The sequence below is a fragment of the Cenococcum geophilum genome, assembly GCF_001692895.1.
Source record: "Cenococcum geophilum 1.58 unplaced genomic scaffold K441scaffold_30, whole genome shotgun sequence".
NCBI lineage: Eukaryota > Fungi > Ascomycota > Dothideomycetes > Gloniales > Gloniaceae > Cenococcum > Cenococcum geophilum.
This window is the reverse complement of record NW_027137588.1, coordinates 802,149-826,560: the sequence shown is the minus strand read 5'-3', so window position 1 is coordinate 826,560 and position 24,412 is coordinate 802,149. Positions and strand designations below refer to the sequence as shown.

The 24,412-nt window shown below is 45.9% G+C and overlaps 5 protein-coding genes across 5 annotated transcripts; 3 read left to right on the top strand and 2 right to left on the bottom strand.

Moving 5' to 3' along the window:
- The first annotated feature begins 9,471 nt into the window (after positions 1-9,471).
- K441DRAFT_706498 (ubiquinone biosynthesis hydrox) lies at positions 9,472-11,728 on the top strand. The gene is made up of 5 exons (XM_067653664.1): positions 9,472-9,774; positions 9,832-9,975; positions 10,039-10,882; positions 10,944-11,643; positions 11,697-11,728. The coding sequence occupies exons 1-4, from the start codon at positions 9,606-9,608 to the stop codon at positions 11,260-11,262; spliced, it is 1,476 nt and encodes a 491-aa protein (XP_067502337.1). The 5' UTR covers positions 9,472-9,605; the 3' UTR covers positions 11,263-11,643; positions 11,697-11,728.
- Positions 11,344-12,983, top strand: K441DRAFT_171426 (ChaC-like protein). The gene is made up of 6 exons (XM_067640321.1): positions 11,344-11,643; positions 11,697-11,728; positions 11,833-11,882; positions 11,945-11,949; positions 12,065-12,149; positions 12,251-12,983. The coding sequence occupies exons 1-6, from the start codon at positions 11,597-11,599 to the stop codon at positions 12,752-12,754; spliced, it is 723 nt and encodes a 240-aa protein (XP_067502336.1). The 5' UTR covers positions 11,344-11,596; the 3' UTR covers positions 12,755-12,983.
- A 568-nt stretch (positions 12,984-13,551) lies between these two features.
- On the bottom strand, positions 13,552-15,935 carry K441DRAFT_688131 (uncharacterized protein; the record flags this gene model as incomplete). The annotated part of the gene is made up of 4 exons (XM_067652154.1): positions 13,552-13,765; positions 13,831-14,535; positions 14,600-15,047; positions 15,365-15,935. 4 exons carry the CDS (start codon positions 15,933-15,935, stop codon positions 13,552-13,554), a joined length of 1,938 nt encoding a protein of 645 aa, XP_067502335.1.
- A 941-nt stretch (positions 15,936-16,876) lies between these two features.
- Positions 16,877-18,375, top strand: K441DRAFT_568436 (Zinc/iron permease; the record flags this gene model as incomplete). The annotated part of the gene is made up of 2 exons (XM_067643830.1): positions 16,877-17,135; positions 17,189-18,375. The coding sequence occupies 2 exons, from the start codon at positions 16,877-16,879 to the stop codon at positions 18,373-18,375; spliced, it is 1,446 nt and encodes a 481-aa protein (XP_067502334.1).
- A 3,038-nt stretch (positions 18,376-21,413) lies between these two features.
- Positions 21,414-22,742, bottom strand: K441DRAFT_568939 (uncharacterized protein; the record flags this gene model as incomplete). Its single annotated transcript, XM_067643845.1, has 3 exons — positions 21,414-22,025; positions 22,091-22,473; positions 22,532-22,742. 3 exons carry the CDS (start codon positions 22,740-22,742, stop codon positions 21,414-21,416), a joined length of 1,206 nt encoding a protein of 401 aa, XP_067502333.1.
- Between the last annotated feature and the right edge of the window lie 1,670 nt (positions 22,743-24,412).

Genomic DNA, 24,412 nt, shown 5'->3' with positions numbered 1-24,412 from the left:
TACTACACAAAGCTTAATATTATCTCTATATTTAACTATCTCTGTATTATAAAAGGGGATAAATGGCTTACTGCATTTCGTACCCAATATGGACTATTTAAATACTTAGTAACACCCTTTAGCCTTACAAACGCTCTAAGCTCGTTTTAACATTATATAAATAATACCCTACGCCCCTACCTGGATATCTTCTGTACTGCTTATATTAACGACATCCTAATATATAGTAATAACCTAACCAAATATCGGAAATACGTTAACTTTATCCTATAAGCCCTACATGGAGCTAGTCTACAATTAGATATAGATAAATGCGGATTTTATAAAACGGAAGTCCTATACCTTAGACTCCTCATTTCTATAAATAGTATACAAATAGACCTAAAAAAAGTTAAAGCAATTATAAACTAGTAAAAACCTGAGAATGTTAAGGACATAAGAGCCTTTATAGGATTCGCTAATTTTTACTAACAGTTTATTAATAACTTCTCCGCCCTAGTTTTACCCCTTATAGCTCTAACCCAAAAGGATAAAGTCTTTACCTTTAATAAGGAATGTAAGAAGGCCTTTGCCTATCTAAAGGTTATATTTACTACTACGCCTATACTCTAATACTTCGACTTAAACCAAATAAGTATTATAGAAGCCAACTCATCTAACTACGTCACTAGAGGCATCCTGTCTCAATATAACAAGGATAGAGTACTACACCCTATAGCATACTTCTTAAAACGACTAAGCCTAGCCGAATACAACTACGAGATCTACGATAAGGAATTATTAGCTATTATTAAATACTTTAAGCAATAGCGACCTAAACTAGAAGGCGCCGGATTTCTAATTAAGGTCCTTAGCGACTATAAGAACCTATAGTACTTTATAACTACAAAACAGCTAAGTTATCGCTAGGCCCGCTGGTCAGAATATCTATTACACTTCCAATTCTTAATTACGTACTACCTAGGCGTCTAAAGTTAGAAGCCTAATGCCCTAACCTAACGCTTACAAGACGCGCTAGCCCTAAAAGAAGCGCGCTCTTACCAAAATTAAACCCTGCTTCGCCCTAAACTATTTAACCCTCCTACTAAAGATCTTATAGTATATATCCTTAAAATAACTAATTAATTAATTAAATAGATTATAATTAATAAATACCCAAATAACGAGTTTATCTAAGAGACGCTTAAGCTAATCCACAACGGCGTTAGACGCTCTAAGAAGATCTCTCTAAGTAAATATAAAGCTTACGGAAACCGCTTATATTACCAGAACCGTCTAGTTATCCCTAATTACGATAAACTTAAGCTTAAGCTCCTTAAACATGTATATAATCTACTAGTAGCTAGCCACCTAGGCTGAGGAAAAACCCTAGAACTGCTCTAATAAGAATACTATTAGCTAAATATGTATAATATAATATAAAGGTATATCTCTAGCTACTATATCTATTAACGAGCTAAAGCTTCGCATGAGACGTATAACGGCCTTCTAAAGCCACTGCCTGTTCTGGACCGAAGATAAAAGGATATCTTAATTAACTTTATTGTTAATCTCCCCGTAAGTAAAGGCTGTATAAATATTATAGTAGTTATAGACCAACTGTCTAAAATAAGACACTTAATCGCCTACCCTAATATATTAACACCTGCCGTCGCTTAACTATTCCTAGATTACGTATAGAAACTCTACAGACTCCCCGAAATAATTATCTTTAATAGAGGTAGCCAGTTTATCTTTACATTCTAGAGAAAACTAACTACCCAACTCTATATTAAAGCACTGTTATTTATAGCATACTACCTAGAAACGGATGGTTAAATAGAACGTGTAAATGCTATAATGGAATAGTATATTTAGATATACACATTATACTTATAAGATAACTAAATTAACTAGCTTACATTCGCCAAGTTTACGGCAAATAATTCCATCTTAGAAACTATAAAGGTCTCCCCATTCCTAGCTAACTACGGCTAGCATCCATAAATAGGCTTTAAACCCTTTAGCAACGTTCCTTACCCCGCTTATTAAGCCTTATAAGTTATAGAAGTAAATAAATTCGTAAAAAAGATAGAGGAACTATAATAGTTCCTTACTAATAAAATAATATAGGCTTAATCCGTCTATAAAGCCGCAGCGAATAAGAAATAAACCCCAGCACCGGCCTATTAAGTTAGTAACTTCGTCTAGCTAGATATAAGAAATCTAAATACAAAACAACCTGCTAAGAAACTTAATTAGAAGAACGCTGGCCCTTATAAGGTTAAGAAGGTCGTCTCCTCTTACTCCTACTAATTAAAGCTCCCTAATATAGTTAAAATCTACCCCGTATTTCACACGTTAGTCCTCCATTATACTACCCCTATATTAGACGCCCTGCCTAGATAAATATAGGACCCTCCCCTACCAGTTAAAGTAAATAGTAAGAACGAGTACTTTATTAAAAGAATTAATAATATTAAGTATGATAAACGGAAACGCTAATATATATATCTTATAAAATGGAGAGGCTTTACTAAGTCCTTATAGGAACCCGTTAACTCTATAGGACTTATATAAGCCGCAGAAGACTTTTACAAACTCCACCTAGAACTACCATAGCCCTACCTCACAGAAGCTCGAGTTTAAAGGGGGGGTACTGTTATGGGACACCCCCGTAACACCTTATACACATCCACCTATTTTTACTAACTTAGCAATTAGAGACTAACTGCAAAATGGTAATCTAACGGCAATCTAGCAGCAATCTACGGCATTCTGCTATATTCTGCTAAGTTCCACTAAATTTTACCAAGTTCTGCTAGGACCACGACCTAAACCCTATTCTGCTTTATATATATATTAACCAAGCAACCAAGTCAACAATATATGCCCTTTCTTCCCAATCTCCTACCTTCTCTCCTTACGTAACGTCTTGACCTTATTACACAGTTTATATATATAGCTTAATAATATCTACTTCGTTATATATTATCACCACTTATACTTACTCCGTAATATATACAATTAGTAGCGCCTAGTCTATATATAATTAGGAAGTTAAACTAGGATAAAACGTTTACTTAGCGCGCTTACTAGGCCGTAAGGGCCTTAGTTATTATAAAGTATTCTAGGGCCTTATAATCTAAAACTACCTAAATAGGCTTAGGGGTCACTTTTAGCTATACTCGCTAGTGCTAAAAGCTAGAGATAATAGCTAACATTTCTTTATTATGGATTAGGTAGTTTAGCTTAGTATCTATTATAGTCTTTAAGTAGTAAATAATAGGGTGCTATTTTCCGTCCGTCTGCTTCTAGGAATAAACGCCAGTAATAATACTATTTAAGGCATTTGTTTCTAGTATTAAGGGCTATTCTAGGTTAAAGTAGGCGAGTAAGGGAGCGGAGACCAGTCGTTTCTTAAGCTTATTAAAAGCCTACTTATATATAGTGTTAAAGTGAAAGGGTTAGTCCTTTATAGTAAGGCGGCTAAGGGGCTAAGTAATTCTACTATAGTTCTTAATAAAGCGTTAGTAGAAGTTATAGAAGCCTAAGAATAACTATATCCCTTTTACGGTCTATAGTAGTTCCCACTAATTAATTACGGTTATCCTTTCTAGGTTAGCCTTAATTCCATCTATACTAATAATAAACCCTAAGTACTTTATACGCTTTATACTAAATTTTAACTTCTTAATATTAGCCTAAAGGCTAGCCTTATAGAGTTATTATAGGACCTTATAAACGTGCTCCTTGTATTCTAACTCGTTCTTAAAGTAAATTATAATATTATTTAGGTAGGCCATATAGAAGTTATTAAAGTAGTTAAAAAGTACATCGTTTATATATTGTTAATGCGTAGCCAGTCCGCTAGTTAGTCTAAAAGGAAGTACTTTAAACTTATACAATTTATATTAAGTCTAAAATATAATAAAATATATAAATCTAGGGTTTATTCTAATTTAGTAGAAAGCCTAATAGATATTAAGCTTTATAAATACCTTAGCTCTATTTACTTAGGCTAGTGTCTTATTAAGTAGGGGCAGCGGATAACAGTCTTTGCGGGTTATATTATTAAGTTTATAGTAGTTAATATAGAAACAAAGTCCTCTATTTAGCTTTTTTATAAAGAAAATAGAGGAGGTAAAAGGGGCCTATCTAGGCTTAATAAACCCCTTTACTAGGTTATTAATAAGGTACTACTTAGTAGCCTATAATTTAGCAATAGATTGTTTATAAAGGGGGGTATAGCTAAGGGCGTTTTCCTTATCTGACTTAATCTCGATTTTATAGTTGTATAGTTAGTATAGTAGAAGTATATTAGATGCTGCCTTAGAGAATATATCCTTAAACTTTTAGTATTAATAGGGTAGTTTCTATTCTACTAGCTCCTTATCTATAAGCTCGCTTTCCTATCTACTAAGCTTACTTTCCTTTTCCTTAAATATTTAGTTAATTTTGTATTAGCTAGTTATAAAAGTAATAGTATTAGGCTAAACTAAGTTCCGGTAGAATCCTATAGCGCTAATATAGTAGATATTAACTAGTGGGAGGTCCATAGGTTTCCTTATAGCCGTTTACTGGACCGTATTTTATAGTCTAGGGTTTATAATCTTTCTTAGCTCCTATTCTATCTTCCGTAAGTTATCCCTCTAGTTTATTAGTTTAGTATAATATCTAATATTTTTTACTATTTTTATAGCTATATAGGGCCTAAGCTCTCTATAGGGGGCTTTTTTTAGGTTATTACTAACTTCCTAGGTCTTTAATGTGGGTAGCGTAATATAGGTAGTCTAGGGGCGGCGTAGTATACAGATCTGTTACGGATTAAGCTATATATCTTTCTTAAAGGCCTAGTCCCTACGTATAGTATTGGCCTAGTAAATAGTATTAATCTAGGGCTGTATAAGATTTTCTATTATAATACTAATTTCTTTTATAAAGGAAAGAGTTAGGGGTAGGGTTTTAGGCTATATAAGCCGTCTACTCCGTATATTTAGCTATAAGCCTAAATAGGCTAGCTATTTTCTCCTTAAGATTATATTATAGCTTTCTAGGTCTGTAATAAGGAAGGGGATATTATACTACCTTTGTTTATTAATATAAAGATAAATCCGTAATATAGTTATAATAGGTAGTCTTACCTATCCGTTATACCTATAAATAGGAATTATCTTAGGCAGTTCTTCTAGAGGCGTATTTAAAAAGTTAGCCAGTTTTATAGCTTACTTTATATTAATTAGAGTAAAGATATTTACTTCTAAGTTAGCTAAAGTAGAGGTTAAAACTTATTATCTATTACGAAATAAAGTATAAGGGATAGTGCAGCTTTTTCTATTAACTAGCTAACCTAGATTAATATATAATATATTAATTCCTTTTAACCCTAGGGAGGAGTTTTCCCCTAAGGTTCCTCTTTTTTTAACTCTATACTATCCTCCTAAATTAATAGGACCTTATTTATCTTTGCTTTTATTAGGTAGTTTCTTATAGGGTAACTAGGTTAACTGTATAAGAAATAAGCTCCTTAATCGCTAAGGGCCTATATATAGGGGTCGCTATATATAGGCCGGGTGTACACTAAACCTATAGTAGGGGTAGCTGCGCGGCTAGCTGCTAGGTTAACTATAGGCTAAGCGGCTAGTACTATAGGGGTTGCTAATTGTGCTAGGGTACTATAGGCCGCTCTTATAGTACTTATAGCTTAGTTTATAAGGTTTTTAGTTTTTAGCTAATTAGCGCATGCCTTAATTTAATAGAGGCCTTAGTTAATAGCTAGATAATAGTCCATAAGTTCCTTTAATATCTATACCGTAGTATAAGCTAGTAATACGGCCCGCTATAGGTTTAGGGTAAGCTTATTAAAGAGGTTTAGTAGTAAATCTTCTTAGGAGATCTAGGCCTATTTGGCTAAGTATAAAAAGCGGGTCTAGAAGGCTAAAAAGGTCTCCGTTGTTTTTATATTTAGGCTTTTATAGCTAAGGCGAGCGTTCTATACTTTAAAAGGGTCTTTATAAATAAAAAATAAGTATTTAATTATTTCTTCTTTAAAGATAAAGGGGTTTATTAAGTCTTTAGTATATTACAGGCGTAAATACATCTAGGTATCTCCGCTAGTACAGCTAAAAATATAGGCCATTTTAACTTAGGGGGTAGGAAAGTAGTTAGTATTAACTTTAAGCTTATCCCATAATTAAAGCTTCTAATTATTAAATATTAGGTCTATTTTATCCGTAAATAGTAAGGGATCCCTAACCTTTACTAACCGCTTTAGTATTATATAGGCCTTAATAGATCTACTAAGGCGCTAAAATAGGGCCTAAAAGACTATAGTAAGTCTTTAGTTATCTAATAATAACTTATTATTAGATATAGGGGTATCTCTAGCTTTAAGTAGCTCTTATAGTTGTTTAATTTTAGTATTAGCTGCTGTAAGCTCCGCCTAGGGGGTTAAAATATTAATTCTTTCTTTATCTAAGGTATTTAAGAGTCTTATAGCTGCTTTACCTACTACTATATTTTATAGCATAGTAGTAGGGGTATTAAGTAATTCTGGGTAATTTCTTTAGGGGGTTCTGGTCTATATATATCTTATAGGTCCTTTCCTTAGGGTTTTATTCTTTTCCTTTTAGGTCCTATCCTTATAGTTCTAGTAATATCCTTAGGGTCTTATTTTATATTCTTGTCCTATTTATAGTCTTATAAATATATTTAAGTTCCTTTTTAGGAAGAGAGAGTAGAATAAGCTTTAGATAATATTAGCGACTTAGTTAATTAAGGTATAAGCATAGTAAGAGGGACGCGCAAGCCTATACGATTGGATTATCTATAAACGAGAATCTAAAGCTAGGGAAAGGAAAGGTGAAGAAGAGCAGCGCCGCTCGATGTTATATAAGATCTTTACGTCACGTGACCGCAATATGCGGTAATCTATGGCAACTTGCCTGTATAAAGATGTCACGGATTCCGGCCTGGCGGCCCTTAGCGAGCCTTGGCACCCCACAGTATATAGAGTGCTCGTCCCTTCGCACCTCTTTGCACCTTCGTGCAATATCCTGTTGTGTACCATAGTCAATGCTACGACGTTCACAGAGCCTCCTGACCTCGTTCCGTGACAAAAGATCTGCCAAGTTCTGCTAACTAAGTTCTGCCATTTTCTGCCAGTACCGTAATAATAAGTCTCTTTAACTAACTAATTAATACCTTAACTATATTTAATAGCCTAAGGGCAAATATAGAAGTAATATATTAGTAACGTAGGGGATTATAAAGAAAGGGTTATAAAAAAGGATTATAGACTATATCTTAGCAGTTAAAGACAATAGTAAGCTAAGGCTTTATATATTAAATCCTATACTAAAAGGTTCTATAGAATTATACTAAACTACTAAATTACTTATAATACTTATAATTAATTATAGACTAGCATAAAGGCTTAGAAGTAAGATTATATAAAAATCCCTATATTAGCCTAGGCAGTTACTATTACACTTTTAATAGGCTTTTAATAGGTCTTATAGTAATCCTTATATCTTTTCTCTAGTTATATATTTTTCTTATTAAGGTTTTTTAGGAGTTTAAAGTAGGGGATAGATAGATAGATAATATATAGTAGTATACTAATATCTCTCTAATATTTCTCTAAACCCCTTTTAGGATAAGCCTTTATAATCTCCCTATTATAAGGTAATAGCAATTAGGGGCTAACTATAAGAAGGGGGGGGGTAATATAAGGGATATTATTGCGGACACCTTAAATTGCCCTTAGGATAACCCCTAAACGCCCCTTAAATAGTTACCGGTCACGTACTAGAGGCACGTGCCCGCAGTATATAGTCTCCACAATTCTAGAGGCCTTACCTCCTTAAGGATTCGTCTTTCTTACCAATCTATCCTATTCCTACAATTGTGCCTTATAGTCCCCTATTTATAAAGTCCCCTCACAATAAGTTATTACGGGAGTATCCTATAATAGTACCCCCCCTTAAACTTAAGCTTCTATAAAATAGGGTTATAGTAGTTTTAAGTAGAGTTTATAAAAGTCTTTTATAACTTATATAAGTCCTATAGAGTTAACGGGTTCCCATAACGGCTTAATAAAGCCTCTCCATTTTATAAGGTATATATATTAGCGTTTCCGTTTGTTATACTTAATATTATTAATTCTTTTAATAAAGTGCTCGTTCTTACTATCTACTTTAACTGGTAGGGGAGGGTCCTATATTTATCTAGGTAGGGTAAAGGACCAACATATAGAATATAGAGTGGATTTTAACCGTATTAGGGAGCTTTAATAAGTAGGCATAAAGAGCAGTTTGGCTAGTTTAAGCAGAGTCCTTTCGAGCAAACATCTTCTTTACAGTCGATAAGACGATTGCCAAATTAGATCGCCGTCGACGATCAGATCCTTCGTTCATAGCACCCGGGAATGAAAAGAGCCTACGAGATTGAGTACACGCTAGATGTGGAGGAGAAAGTGGTGGTTGAGGTTCACGGCTCCTTAGATCCTCTATAACGCAGTCGGTATTGATATCCGGGGAATTCGGCACGTGTGTATTTGGTACTTGAGCTTTTGCATCTTAATGCCAAGCAAAATTTTGGCTTGCGTGCTGAGCCGATGAAGGAATGATGGGTCTTGAGAACTTGATCGTGTTTTTTTGAACTTCGAGGCTTGGGGAGTGAACTCTTCGTCTGTGAGCCTTTTGAGACCGACTTTGGCCACTTCTCTAGCCGCCCTCTTTCGGACTCTCTTCCGGTATCATCAACCAACTCCCTGTAAGAATTCCACAACACTGCAGTGTATGTAGGTTCGAGTACGCCGAGTTCCTGAGAGTCACATTCCACAGCTGCGGCAGACGCATTCGTCGAATAGAGTTGATTTCTACGAAAAAATTTGTAGCCGGAGGATAACGACGAACTCACCCAAGAGAAGCTATTTGAGAGGTTTGCTAAATTTTAGGAGAATGTACAAAGATAAGGGGATAGAGCGTCTTTGTTATTCTTTAGGAAGAATGGAGAAGTGGCTTAACCTGTTTCATTCTCGAATAAAGAAGAAAGGTATTAATACACTGGCAGTGAGGGGCATGAGGAGATATGAATAAGCCTCCGTCATTCCTAACTCGGACTGAAGTTGGTGACAATTTTGTGACCTATTGCTCCCCAGGAAAAGTCTCGCCGAACAACATCTTCCCTCGATAATAGATAAGACTTAAATCAGGGAAACCAATAACCTCAGAACTATCATAGGGTATAAGAAACAGAGACCATAAAAGTAGCGCAGGTAGACGACTAAGCCAAGGATGGACGGAGCGAACTCGAGATGGATCTGATACGCAATGAGATATAATGCTATGCTTGACTAAAGTGATCTTGTAGAATTATCTAGATGGCTCGCTATTGACAATGATCATTCAATGAGTCATAATGAAGCCTCAATGCATGGATATTTATTTAGGGTTCAGGAATCACAGCCTTAGAACCAACGGAACAAATGTGCCAAGCATCGTCATCTTTCGAATGCGGGTCGAGACCTTGAGCTTCGCATCATTACCAGCCATTCATCCCCAGGCCCTCTTCAGACGAGCTTTTAATATCACCTCCATGAATAACTCTCAATTAGGCTTGTGATGCCGCCCCGATTGCCTCTGCGGGTGCATGGGGCTCTCTCTCTCACTTTCACTGTCCGAACACAACTCTACGCTCACCAACGCTGCGCTTCGACTTCAACACCAGAAATATATGATGTAGTATGCGTAGGTGGAGGACCAGCGGGGCTAAGCCTGCTTACTGGACTACGTATGAGCCGGCTTCGAACCATCCATAGCTCACAGGAAGCGGGCTGACTTCTTCAAGGCGCCTCGAAGGCAACATCGAATCTCAAGATTGCCCTGGTTGAAAGCCAGGATCTTCAGAAGAACAGACAACGTAATACCACATTGGATGCATTCTCCAACCGCTGCAGCTCCCTAACCCCGGCATCCGTCAAGAACCTACAAGGTATGACCAGCTCTGTACATCTAGCAGGGTCACATAAATGCTGATTCAGTTCGACTGCCGCAGAAATTGGCGCTTGGCCCAATGTTGACAGTGCCCGCGTCCAACCCTACCAGGAGATGCAGGTGTGGGACGGTGTCAGCGACTCCCGCATCTCCTTCGACTGGGCCTCGGCCACAAACCCCTTTGCGCCCCGCCAACTCTCCCAACCTAGCACCATAGCCTACATGATCGAGAACTTAAATATTACAACTACACTATTATCTCGTCTATCCGTCCTTGGAGGAGTTACTACATTCTCTCCTACCCGTGTCGAATCCATTGAGTTAGGACGGGAAACCGAGGGCCTTGATCTGAGCTCCTGGCCCATACTTACATTGAGCAACGGGAAGACTCTAGCGGCACGATTACTTGTTGGGGCGGATGGAGCGAACAGCCCAGTGAGGGTATTTGCAGGTATTCCAAGTCGTGGATTTGACTACAATCGGCATGGCGTGGTTGCGACATTGCGGCTCGAGGGGCCTGGCTGGGGTGGAGATGGGCACAAGATCGCATACCAGCGCTTCCTACCTACTGGGCCTGTAGCCATGTTGCCTTTGCCCGGAAACATGGCATCGCTTGTATGGTCAACAGTCCCGGAGCGAGCATTAAGGTTGAAGTCGCTGTCTTCAGAAGATTTTGTTGCAATGGTGAACGCGGCATTTAGGCTTTCCACGGTAGACCTGGAGTTCTTGCATACGTTACCCGAAGGGCATCAAAAGGAGGTTGCATGGCGAGAGGAGCATACACCTGTTAACAGGCGGAGTGTACCAATGAAAGTCGTGGGCGTGCAAGAGGGCAGTGTAGCCAGTTTCCCGCTCAAGATGAGGCATGCGGATACGTATACTGGGGAGCGAGTCGCATTAGTCGGGTAAGTGCTACCATCTACCTCTTGTCTGATCCAAGTTTCTAACTCTGTTCCTCAACTGCAGCGACGCAGCCCACACGATCCACCCCTTAGCCGGTCAAGGTTTGAACCAAGGCCAGGCTGATGCCGCGTCTCTTGTCCGAACAATCGAGTCGGCAGTCTTACATGGGCAAGACATTGGAGCTCAACTCTCTCTCGAATCATACAATAGTGAGAGATATGCAGAGAACAACGCTCTGTTAGGAGTATGCGACAAGCTACATCGGTTATACAGCGTTGAATCAGGGCCAATTGTGCCGTTACGAAGCTTAGGTCTAAAAGCAGTAGATATGATGGGCCCGCTCAAGGGGTTTTTAATGCGGAGAGCAGCGGGTACTGGATGAGGGTCCAAATCCATCACCGAAGCGAATATATAGAAACCAAATCCTCGTATATAACCCTCCGATAACCTGAACACTATTTTTTCTGCTGAAAACCTCGGGCATTTATCAAGTCAGATTCCCGAGTATTCCGCCATATTCCCGAGATGTTAGCCCAGGATGGCATTCCTTTAAGCAGCTTCTACCAGCGCCAAACCTCGCTGGGGGTGCAGAAGGGCTCTAATGCAAATGACCTCAATGCCGCCGCAACTTGCGACATCGGAAGCACCGACGTTGGAAAGTACTTCCACGCCCAACGACACAACATGTTTGACAGCGACAGCACGACCGCGCAGCTATGCCCGACTTTGGCGACAACGGCGATTTCTGGCTTTTCGGCTACGGGTGAGTAACAGCGCCAGCATCGATCGCCAAACTGCTGTTAACCGCGTGCGCAGGAGTTTAATATGGAAACCTCCGCCCCACTACGGTAACTAGAAGCCTGCCCCGCCATTCTCCGCATTTTCTCTACCTGCCTTTGTCCCGGTGGATGTTTTGCGCGCGGCTGAGCTGATGGGGCGTGATTGTTGGAAGACCAGCGTGTTCCCGGCTACATCGAGGGTTATGTGCGGCGGTTCTGGCAGGTACGTGCGGGACAGCAGGCTGGTTTTGAATCGCGCACGGAAAACTAAGCAGTGTGGTACAGGCGAGGTGAGTTTCGACCCCGACGTTGCGCTGGAATTTACAGCTAGGATTGGATAGTAAATACGCTATCTATATCCTTTTTCATTCCAAGAGTGAAAAAGCATGTCTAAGACCCGAACAGCGAAGACCATCGCGGCACCCCCGAGGCCCCTGGGCGGGTAGTCACTCTGATTGATAGGGCGCATTGGGAGACTTTGGTCGATCATGTTGGTTCTCTCTTTTTCACCCCTCTCCTCATCCTTCCTCTTCTTCGACCGTCTTTCTCCCCGATCCCAATCCCACTACCCTCCAAGCTGAGAAGCTCTAGCACGACTCCCTCCCCACTGAAAAGGTTTGGGGTGCCGCGTACCATATTCCCGCTCCGAAAGTGCCTGAAGTCCGAGCCTATCTCGATATCCGCGAGATAAATGGATACAGTATCCAATACACACCCTTCCATCCTGCCTCGAACCAACCAAATGCCACGAAGTCCCATCCTGAACCAATCAAGTGCCTCGTGTACATTGGGCTGCCCTCCAATCCACAGTTTCTTGGCCCGCAAGATCCGCAGGAATTAGCAGCACATATCCTGAAGAGTAGGGGCCCTAGTGGGGAGAACAAGGAATATTTGTATATGCTGGAGACGGCGCTATTAGATTTGAGTGCCGAGAGTGAAGATAGGCATATTAGTGATTTGGCATCTCGATGTCGGAAGCTAGAGGTTTCCGAATCTAAGGGTCCAAGCAGGAGTGAGGTGCTCGGGCAGCTAGAAGTTGAATCGGGCTTGCATAAAGTCGGCAGTACAGAGGAACAAGAAGAGGTGGAGAAGTAAGGGTCGTCCTGCTAAGTCATTAGGATAGACTGGCGACATTGCTAGATTGGTAACACTGATGTACCGTTCGAAAGCCTTAGTTAATAATTTTTATAACAGAATCTAAGCGCTGATCGAATATGATTTGATTTGATTCACTTCCTTCACTAATACGTATGGGAAGAGCAGTCGTGCTAGGACGCTTTTCAAGATGGAATGTGTAAGGCAAGACAAGCCTATTGGCCTTGTAAAAGTATTTTGTAACCAGGAGTTATTCTTTCCAAACGCCAAAGTAGGTGCCGATGGCAGACTCACTAGGGCAGGCATCGGAGGGGTGCTGAGCCAGGATGCCTTTGAATACTGCAAATTGCTAAAGACGGCGTAGGATGCATTGAGAATAACAAGTGTCAGAATATGGGAGTCGTGCTCCAACGTGATGGTGAGAGTATTTCGCGGAATAAAATACTTGCTGATCAGCGATGATTTTACATCCAGGTGAGAATACTTGCTCAATAGGCGCCCGTGAGGGAAGGTCGAAGTTCCCCGAGCTCCATAATCCCAGTGCTCTATCCACAGGTATTGACCGGACCGGGCACAGGCCTAAACTGTTTTGGCTGGGTGGAACTAATGTCGTAGTATACCAACGCGACCTCCTATTTAGAAGCCATGTTTAGAGTGTGTGTCGGCTTGTCGTGGCAAATGACCTGAGTGGTGGACGTCAGCACCTCCGTTCGTCTCGTTATAACTCAGCTTATCAGGCTGTAGCTGCTGCGACTGCGTGGGGACGGAGGGACAGTTCTTGATGATTCAGAGTTGGGTTAGAGCGTGACACGGACATAGAATAAACCGGCATCGTACAAGCCATCATCAACCCATATAGGAGCTCCGTTTGAGAGGTAAGGCGATTTAGGGACGACGAATCCCTCTTCGGTGTTAAACCACCGCTTCGTTTGCCAATCCCGATAGTCACGCTCAGAGACCTGAAATTGTAATGGTCCGGAAGCGTACGGTGCGATTATTGACGGCTCGAGCCTAATTGTTGTAACAGTTACGTATGAGTATTTGCGATGATGGGGAGGTATTCTGATTCCTCTAACCTGAGATGGGATATTTGGTCCCACAATCGTTCGGCTGCCATGTCGAGCTTGTAGTTGACCCAGACGCACTGGTGTAGGTGTTCGATGAGGCTGTCAAGGGACTCGATACCGAACTCGGCGCAGGCTGCTGAGAGTTGGAATTCAAGCCATGCGCATTCAGTGGATCCTTGCGCAGAGACGGCGCCAGCAGCTAGGATCCAGAGCAGAAGGTCAGGACACGAAGTCCAGTCCCGCCGGCTGGTTGCATTGAGAGCCTCTTGTAAGCGTTTGGTCGCTGTGTAGTGAAGGTAGGTCTGCTCTTCCCAGCCACCAATTGACTCGGCCGCGCGAAACACAAAGACGAGAAGGGCGATGCAGAGAGACTCTTCGACAGCGGTGTGGATTATTTGGGGGGCATCGTCGCCACGCAGCCATTGCAGAAACAAGCTCTCTAATATGCTGGCATGGTTCTGGATGTCGAGCGGGTCAAGCGGAGAGCCTTCGGTGCTGAACCAAGCATTCAGGTCAAAGGTATAGGTGAGCAGGTCTTGGATAATCTCGATCAAAGACTCGCTGATGCTGGCGGAGCGACAGAGATCAATGAAGTTTTCAGAAACGACCGGCCGGTATCCAGGCGGATATATAGATTCGCGCTTCTTGGTAGACAAGCCCAAGGGGGAGAGATATGGGGGGTCGAAAGAAGCGATGGCATGCGCCGTGCTGTGCCTATATGCTCAGTCAGCGATGCCAACCATTTTGGGCAGGGCAGTGATCGGGTTCATCTACACACCAAAGAATAAAAGCCTGGAGACAACGGTTTGATTTGATTGCTCCTAGACCACCCCGCAATTCAACCATTCGCTTCAGGCCATTAAGATGGATCATACGTTGGTTGGGTTCCTCCTCCCCATCCTCCCCTAATTGTTCTTGGAAAATGGGTAGAAGGAGGCTTTCCTCGACGCTCAAGAGATTGAACACTGCTCCTATGTTTGCATCCGAAATGCCCAACTCTGGGTCTGAAAGCGCGGCATTTATCGCGGTCACAGCTTGTGCCTTGTGGTATACAATGCTGAAGTAAGAACCTTTGCCTACAATATACAGATGGAGGGCTGCAGCGCATAATAAACTGTGCATAAAGGCACGACTGTTCAAGGCTGTGCCAAACCAATCCGTCCTTATCAAATTCGACTTGTGACGAATGTCCACTGCTATCGTCCCAGGAGACATGACGGAGAGAACTGTGGCTCGCTGTTAGTGCCCACCAAAACGTCTAAAGTTGCCCTTGGAGACACAAAAGCATGTTGACGAGCTGAAACTATGAAAGCCAGCCGCTTCGCCGCTGACGCCACCATGAGGGCTTCATGGGATGGTTCGTCAGTCAGTCTTCCAACGACGAGGCTACATGAGAGGCTTCGCGTTTTTGCAGATCTTGACTCCCGAAGCAGGGCGGCTTGGAGTGCTTGGCTCGGGCAACTTCTCGGCAGTGGGGGGAGGGGCAGGGGCGGAAGCGGAAGCGGAAAGAAAGAGGGAAGTGGACACGAGGGGGCAGACTCACAGTGATTTAAAAGCTCAGAGACTCTCGAATCAACCTCGATAGGGAAGCTCCCAAACGGATCCATGGCGCCCTCCGCAACGGCAAGACTGTCTGGCGGCAGCGATGACGCGTGGGATGGAGGAAGCGAAAGGCAGCGCGCGCACAGGGGCTGGCCGGGCTGGCAAGCTAAAATGTGGCACTCTCTACATAGTATCGGCTTAGCCAGGAAGAAGCTGTTGTTGTCTGCAACGCGCGCAAGGTCGACATTTCCAGCGAGCGGAACGTCCCCGGGCGTTGTGGGCGTCGTCGGCTGTGTGAAGGGCGTGTGATATGCGTCAGGTGTGCCCACACTCGCAGAATCAGGACTCCTCCTGAAAGGAGCTTGTTTGCCGGCGTGTTTACTTGTCGACCATGGCCTCTCCCTTCTGGCTCTCTGCATAACAAACGATCGAGCCGTTCGACGACCTTGGCGCGAAGTCTGCGCAGGCTTCGAAGAATCGATAAAGAGAAAGTCCTGCTGAACATGGGCCTGCTGCTGTCTGGCCTTCTGCTTCCCCGGCGCTGCAGTATCACCCTGACTCTGGGGCTCCATTCTCGTTCCCAGGACCGGCGGCCCTCGGGCTGCCGTTCAGCGCACGAAGTATCTGGGTGAGGTTTTTCGGAAAGGGTAAATGCAAGATGGATTTCCTGAAGAAATGTAGCCCAGGATTTCCTATTTGATACTCCTCCGATAACATTATGCTGGTCTTGCTGGTTGATGCTGTGTCAGTGCTGGGCGGTCGGAGGGGCAAACTATTATCTTTGCCCTGTTCCGGCTAGGGCGTGAGGCGCAAAGCCCAGCCCGGGCATCTGTCTCTCTGACCCCGATGCTGCGGCGGTTGTGTTTCGTCCCTGGGAACACAAATACCGGCCAGCAATCCAGCGAGAAGGGGAGGACGGCAGTTGATGAGCAGAGATCTTTGCAGGAGATATATTGAAACAATCCGCTTTCCGGAGCCAATGCTAGCTTGCCTCGGAACGGCGTCCATTAAGCAACATGAATCGCGTAGCAGACGGGATAGACGCACCTTCTTATACTTACGAAAGTCCCGCTGACTGAGAGATGGCGGCCACGGAAAGTGCTTATTGCAATTACCGTAATCGACGACGCTTGTAAAATCTGGGGGGCGGCATTGGCTATGGCTCGCTGAGCGCAAGGAAAAGAGCACCTATACTAGATTGGCGCTATATACAAAAAAGGCCTGCCGTAGAGGGAGTGCGGTAGACGAGACCGCCGCAATGGCAGCCTTGGCAGCCTTGGCACAAGCAGTATTGCGCGTAACCGAATGAAAGTTAAAGTAGGTATTGTACAGAAGACAAGCAAGACAGCATTAAAACCTCAACACTCACCACTCACCACTCACCGCTCACCACTCACCACCCTCTCGCCAACCCCCCCTCTCTGTCACCAGAGAGGATGAGTTTGTCTCCACCTCCACCGAGCGCCTCCACACCCCTCTCTGGGCTCTTCCAGCACCTAGAACATGCCGGCTTATGACGGCTTCCCTCCCGCTCAAGGCAAGTCGGCACATCAACACCACACCGCTATTATCGTATACGGAGATTAATGAGACATTCTTGACCTTAGGGCTGTCATGGTCTGACATTCCGACCCACCTCCTTCGCGCTGAGCTCCACCGAAGACAGCCGAATGATGACCCACCTCCCTGTGGCAGCAAAGGGGCCAAAGAATATTACAACACCCCTCTCCATGTCGCAGCTCTAATAATTATCCTTCTTCTTAGCACCTTAGGTGGGTCCAGTATACCCGAGCTTTATATAGCCTATGTTAATAATAGGCTGTAGCATGCTCCTCTCCCATCATTGCCCGTCGCTTTCCACGCCTCCCAGTCCCCCATCATGTCCTTTTCCTATCTCGCCATTTCGGGACCGGCGTGCTCATCGCAACTGCCTTTGTACACCTTCTTCCGACAGCTTTTCAATCCTTGACCGACCCATGTCTTCCGTATTTCTGGAGCCAAGGCTACACGGCTATGCCAGGCCTCATCGCTATGATTGCTGTGCTGGTAGTAGTTGGAATAGAGATGTTTTTTGCTTCAAGAGGTGCTGGACACGTTCATTCTAGCGATTATGATGTACTTCCTGCGGACGATACGCATCACACCAGGATGAATAATAACACGAGGCCGGTCCATAAAAAGAGCAACAGTTTCGGAAGGTTCAGGCAGGGCAGACTTGGAATGAACGAGATTCCTCCGGATATCACGCTCAATGACATTCCCGGGTCAGCCGAAAACTTAATTGTAGGACGCTCCCCCTCCTCTCCTTCACACTCTCCGCTGCCGCGCGCGGAAAATAAGAATGAAACAGAGGAGGAAGATTCAGATCTTGACCTTGAGGAATTGGATACCACGGATCATGCAGATGAGTCGAGACTTCTCAATGGCAACTCCAAACGGAGGGGTGAGCATCATCCGAATCATCGCCACTACAACCAATCTTCAGGGCCAATAAACGATAGCGAGCTAACGCCGCAGCAACAAAAGAAAATGCTCCTGCAGTGTTTATTATTAGAAGCTGGAATTCTCTTCCACAGCGTGTTCATCGGTATGGCCCTGAGTGTAGCTACTGGAACGTCCTTCATCGTACTTCTTGTTGCCATCAGCTTCCATCAAACTTTCGAAGGCCTTGCACTGGGATCCCGGATTGCCACCCTACGATTCGCACCAAAATCTCCCAAGCCGTGGCTCATGGCACTCGCTTATGGAACCACGACTCCAGTTGGCCAAGCCATTGGACTTCTTATCCACAATCTCTATGACCCAGCCTCTCAGACAGGCTTACTGACTGTCGGCGTCATGAACGCCATCAGCAGCGGGCTACTCCTCTTTGCTGGCTTGGTCGAACTGCTGGCCGAGGACTTTCTCAGCGATGAAAGCTATGAGACGCTAAAAGGCAGGAGGCGGGTTGAAGCCTGTGCTGCCGTTGCTGGCGGTGCTGCTTTGATGGCTCTTGTTGGTGCATGGGCATAGTTCTTTCTCTCAATCAATCGGTAAGCTTCGGGCTCGGGTGCATGGTTCATGGCGTACTTAGATGGTTTCTTGTAGTGCTTTTGAGCGGTCTTTCTCCGTAAATTTCATTTGAGATGTAGCTAGGTTGGTTTCAATGTACAAAACTCACCAGATTTTGAACGATAATCCAAATGAAAAATCGGGATCATTTACATTATTGCCTTATGATTAACTTTAGACAATATGAGAATACAAGTATGTTCAGGCGACAGAATAAATACAGGAGTGTAGTCCCAGCCTTCTCGGAGAAGGCAGAGGTACAGAAATTACGAGAAAAGGGTCCCGAATACTCTTCCAAAATCCTCGATTAGATACCAACCCTATCCGCTTCTCTCAGTCGCCACAACACTTCCGCCCATACGCATGCGCCACCACGCAGCAGGAAAGCAGCTGCTTCTCCTCTTTCCGATTATTGCTCCTCAACGTGATCTTCAGCTCTATATCAGCCGCCTTGAACGTCTCGACCAGCTCGCGCGGGGGCGTCCAGCTCAGCTCCTCGAACGAAATGCCGGAGAAGCTGTTGCCCGTGGACAGCTGCTCGACGAGCCTGACGGTGTGGAGCTTCGGGAAACACGCCGCCTTGTGGGTCGCGAGTTCCTGGATCCAGGCGTAGGCGGGCGGCGGCAGCGCGGGGAGCCCCTCGAACATTTCGAGGAAGTAGTGCCCGACGCAGAAGAGGCCGGAGTCGAATTGGAAGAAGACCTGGGCGGATATCAGTAACTCGCACATTCACCGGTTGACGATCCGGAAAAAAAAAGTAAATGTAGATATCGAAGGGAAAAGATAACACGGGGATAGCCAAAAATGGTACGGGGATGCGTGAAAAAGGGATACAAAGACGACAAGGGAGAGAGATTGGAGCCCATACCTCCAGCTCCTCCAAGCTCCGCGGCAGCATCTTCCACACGCCCTCCCGCACCTCCTTGCACCAGCAAAACCCCTGGTCCACCTTGTGGCTAACGGCCTNCGCGTACGCGCCCCACGAGAACCACAGTCCCGGCGCGACGCGCATCTTTCGCAGCTGCCTGAACGTGCTGAAATCAGCCCGCGTGCCGTCCGACCCCGCCCACTCGTGGCGGTCGTTGACGAGGCTAAGCTCCTGCAGCGCATGCCGCACGGGGTCGAGCGCGCGCACGATGGCCGCGGGACGCAGGCGGCGGGCGTTGAGCGGAGCGCGCACGTCGGTCGGGTTGCCGCGGCCCGGCAGCGTGGCGGCCAGGCGGCGCAGGTGCGGGGCGTGCTTGAGGATGCTGTGCAGGACCGGGAGCGGGATGCGGAAGATGCCCAGGTTCAGGTGGCGCAGGCGGGTCGGGAAGGCGAGGGGCAGGGCCGTGAAGTCGGCGAGCATGGACCCGGGCTGCAGGACTGGTTTGGCGGCGTCGCGGAAGCGGGTTGCGGTGATGGATTCGACGGTCGGCACGAGCATTAGCTGGGCGAGTGCCGTGGAGGAGAGGAAGAAGACGTCGAGCTCGATGGTGCGGAGGCGGCGCATCGGGTTGACGTCCAGGAAGGTGGGATTGAAGGAGCCGTAGCCGTTTCCCCGGTCGTCGTCGGCGGTGAATTCGAGACGGGTGATGTTCGACAGGCGGGCGAGCAGCGCGTTGATTACGGCGTACGTGGACTCGTCTCCTGCTGAGTATGGCTTCCATTCCAGGCGGAGGCTCCGCACGAGGGGAGCTAGGGAAGGATTGTTGCTGATGCTGCGGAAGAAGAGAGAGAATGATCGATGGTCAGGCTCCGAATTTCCGGTTCGAGGATTCCCGCGTCCAGGTTTTCTTCCGCATTCAAGGTGCGTGGCGGGGACGAGAACAACGAGCAGATGAACATGCCGGTAAATTTGACCACGAGAAAGAATGCTGAGACGGCGAGATAGTGTTGAAATACGAATGAGATCGCGTTTAGAGAAAGCAAAATATGAAAAGATTTCGAGGAAAATGTCGTCCGGGAGATCGAGAAGGGAGGTCATTTTCAGCACCTAGCGGACGGCTTCATCAAAGCAGGTTCTATGAGAACACAACAATGAAGTTGTATTGCACTATCCAATGGCAGATAAGTAACTCGAGAGCACACGTAGAGTTCCCATTCGAAAGTTCTACGAGATACGACCTTGAAGGTCTAAGAGTCCGGCAGGGTGTCGAATACAGCGGAGCAGTTGTATTCCAGAGAGCGGAGCCTGATAGGAAATGGGTAGGTAGTAAGAAGGCCAACCGTCATAGCTACAGTGTGGGAAAATGGCGTGGGCGGTTCGTCTGGCCCTGCGTTTCGTTTTACATTCGTTCTGTGTTTCGTTTGATGATGGAGTGAAGTTAAAACGCCAAGATGGCTTGGTGGGGGGCAACTAGGGGTTGCTAGGACTTCTTAGCCGAGATTTATCATGTACAAGGGGGTATCACGAACGGGGCAGACGCCCTCCCTGCTAGTATGTTTTCAAAATAAGCAAGCCCTTGCGAAATGGTTGGGCTGTATTATTCTGCTAGCATACTAGCAGGGAGGGCGTCTGCCCCGTACATGTTACCCCTTTATAGGTGAGGTATATCCGTCTACCATCTTAAGCTTTCGAATCTCAGTGCTTGGGAAGTGGTCTAGCTATGGCGCTCGTACATATGCAATGGCTCTATCTGCGTGCCTCATATATTTGTAACTTTGCTTCAATTCCTAGATTGATGTCTGCATCCATATCCGTACATTCTGAACAAATACTTGCTCCCTAAACGCTTGCTCTCAAGACTAATAATGTGTTAAACGCCTTTAGTTCTCCTGCCCCAAAAATTGACGCATAAACCGAACCGCATAAACACCTATCTCTACCTGCCGCGACACGGCGCCGATGAACGAAGTCTTTTCCGATTTCTTGACTTCCACTGACTGGTCGAAACTCATGTATAGCGCCATGCAGCACACAAGTCAAAATCCACCCCCACTCAGGCTCCCGCTCGGGCTTCTGCTCACTCACTTGACCTGGTCCATTGGTCTTCCTGGAAACTCGGATTTGCCGCCTCTCAGAAGAAGGATCCTGAAAGTGAAGGTTTTGCCTCCTCTGCCTCGTGTTCCTCGCTGCCCATCTCACTCAGCACTTTTTCTTTCTCGTCTTGCTCTTGCTCTTGCTCCTGCTCCTGCTCTACTTCCTCGATACGCATTCCACAGATAAGACACTTCATATCGACCTCCCATGTCTTATTCTCCTCTCCTTCCCTCAAATCCGTCAGCACTAGCCTCGTCTTTGTCCCTTCGGCCTCTGATCCATCAATTACCTCCGCTTTGAAGAGTAAAGACGACCCATCCCCATCGATATCTACGCTCACAGCCGAGTTCTTCTTCTTCCTTCCTTTCTTCTTGGAAACTGGAGTCAAGTGTAGTGGCGTGCCTTTTGGCGTTCCGAAAGCACCGTTTGTTCTCGCACTTGTGCGCGTGCCTTTTGCGGTAGGAGTCTTCTGGTCGGTCTCTTCTTTTTCGTCGGGATACACCAGACCATGCGATTCATAAGCGTCTTTGATAGCGGCGGACTCAATGCAGGCCGCGTGTAGCCATTTCTTACACCCAGGGTTACTGCATTGAATTAAGAGGCGGTCAGGGTTGCAAGGTTCCTCGTCGATACAGTGAAGGGTAAGAAACTAAGTATGATTGGATTAGTCCCCTCCAAATAGTACGATAGGTAGCATTGGCGGGCCACACTTACCGAGAGAGGCGACTCTCTGCCCTTTGGCCTCAGATTGTACGTCTGTCGCCAAAAAAGTTGGTCGCCAGGAAAGACCTCCGACTTGTCCTCCAATTCAACCCAGTGTCGCACGTTAGCCTTGGCATTCACCGTCATTGCGTCGATGATCTGCATGTCGTTGCTTGCGATCAGCTCGTTACGGCCGTGATAATCCCTCCTTCCGCCGGGCAAGTCTTCGGGCCGGTATAGCCAGTATATACGGAGGTAAACGTGCTGTTCGTCACCAGCGCGCACTTCTAGCACACGCGCAACCCAACCTTTGATGGGAGCGTCGGGATCAGGATCTTCGTCTTCGCTGGATTTGATGAAGACGGTGTCGTTAACGGCAAAAGTTTCGTTCATGACTGAGGGGTTAGATTTGACGTCACGCAAAGAGAAACCTGCACGAAGAACTCGACTCACTTGTGAACTTGCGGTACCGGCTTGTATCCTCCCAAAAATCCGCAGGCTTGACGGAGAAGATGGTACTGAGGTTCTTATCGAATGGATTCTCCTGCATTATCCGCTCGGACTCCTCATCGCGTTTGCGCTTCTTCTTGTTTTCCTTCTTGATTTCCGTAAGACTTGGGTGGTATTGTATCGTAAACCCCGGGAAATTGGAGGGGTCCACCATGGCCCAATTCGTTCGTGGTCTTTGAGGTTCCTCGGCTTCCTGCTTGATATCCTGCACCTCGCCATTCCCGTTTGTCTGTGGAGTTGACTCTGACTCGAAGTCCTTCCGCGCAGATGTGGAGCGACGAGGTGTCTTGCTCTTACGAGGCATGGTGCAGCGAGGAGGCGAAACGGGCTCGACGATGAAGTTATAGCCAAGAAGCAATGCTGGTAGCTCGGATACAAGAGTCAGACGTGAAGCGTGTTACGTCCCTTGAACTGTGCGGAGACTCACAACAAGACAAGGGTCAATGGTCAGGGTAGCGCGTGGACCTCAATGCTAGTACCATACGGCAGTTGCCACCTGTTGGTAAGCTAGCTTTGAGGCGAGTGCGGGCGCAGGCTCAGATGACAAAGATGCAATGTTGATGGTGTTTGTCGGACGGAGAGAGGGCAAGAGGGGCTTCAAAGCAGGCGAGGAGGATGAGAGGTGGTGAGTACGAGACGATGGATGATGGAACGATAGAAGGACGATAGAAGGATTATAGAGCGACGCGCATTGCGGCATGTAATGGCAGCGAGGCGTGAAGATGTGGCGGAGGTGAAAGTACGCTCAACACGCTCAAGCGCGTTGGACACTTTTTGGAGACTTTCCATAAGCCATCGATGCCAAGGCCTATCTACCCGTGACGCTCGTCACGGGATACGGAGCGACATTGAGATTTGTACCCAGTCAGGCACTCTTGGGCAGCTGGAGAAACAGCGGAGGGGCAAACAGGTTAACAGCGGCGAGGCTCGATCATATTAAATTACTGCTAAATTTACTGCAGCAAGGCTGAAAAAGTCACTTGCATGTTTCGATTGGCAAGGCTGCGGCGGGGGGGGAGCTGGGCATTTCAAAGAGGCAAAGGCGAGGCAGAGAGCTGCGGGCACAGGCAAAGGCATCACGTTGATCCGTTTGCTCCCGGGCGATTATGCAGGTGCAGGGAAGGGGCAGCAGCAACGCAAAGCCACCGAAGCCGGTCCATGTTTCGAGAACACGGTGATATTCCGGGGAAAACCCGCCGTGGGGAAAAATATGCGCTGTGGGAGTTCTGTCCGTCCAAATACCCTGTGTCTCCAAAATAGCAATGGCAGTTAGACGAAAGCAGTGGACAGGGCCGGGCTCGAGAGCAGCAGCTGGCCAGCAGTCGGCGCTTGGCTAGGGCAGATACGAGCGCTCTCGAGTGGACACGGCGGGTGGGTTTTTGCGCGCTGGTTGTGGGCTGGTGTGGGCTGGTCGTGGGCTGGTTCGATGGCCGTGGGTTGGTCGTAGGCTCATCCCAGCGTCCGTCATGGTGCCAAAAGTGGTCTCTGGATGGCTGCGTGCCTAGCTAGCTAATACTGGGAACTCGTCAGACACCAGACTCAAGCCGCGAGGTCCCGGCGCCTTTTTTGGGGTTTTAAGTTCCTCTTCTCTCCACAGGTCCCTCCACAGCCCTCCACATTCCTGTGAAAGATTTGCTTTACTTTCTTCTTGCAGAATAGTCGTCTAGTTGTTCCCAATACATCAAGCAATACGACGCTTCCGTCAGCACCCCTGGTGGACCCTGGTATCTGATCCCTAGGCTAAAACCACCCGCTATTGATCCTACCGTGCCCTGCCCAGCAAAAGGCACTCGCTTCCGCTTCGTCATAACGCCAAAGAAAATC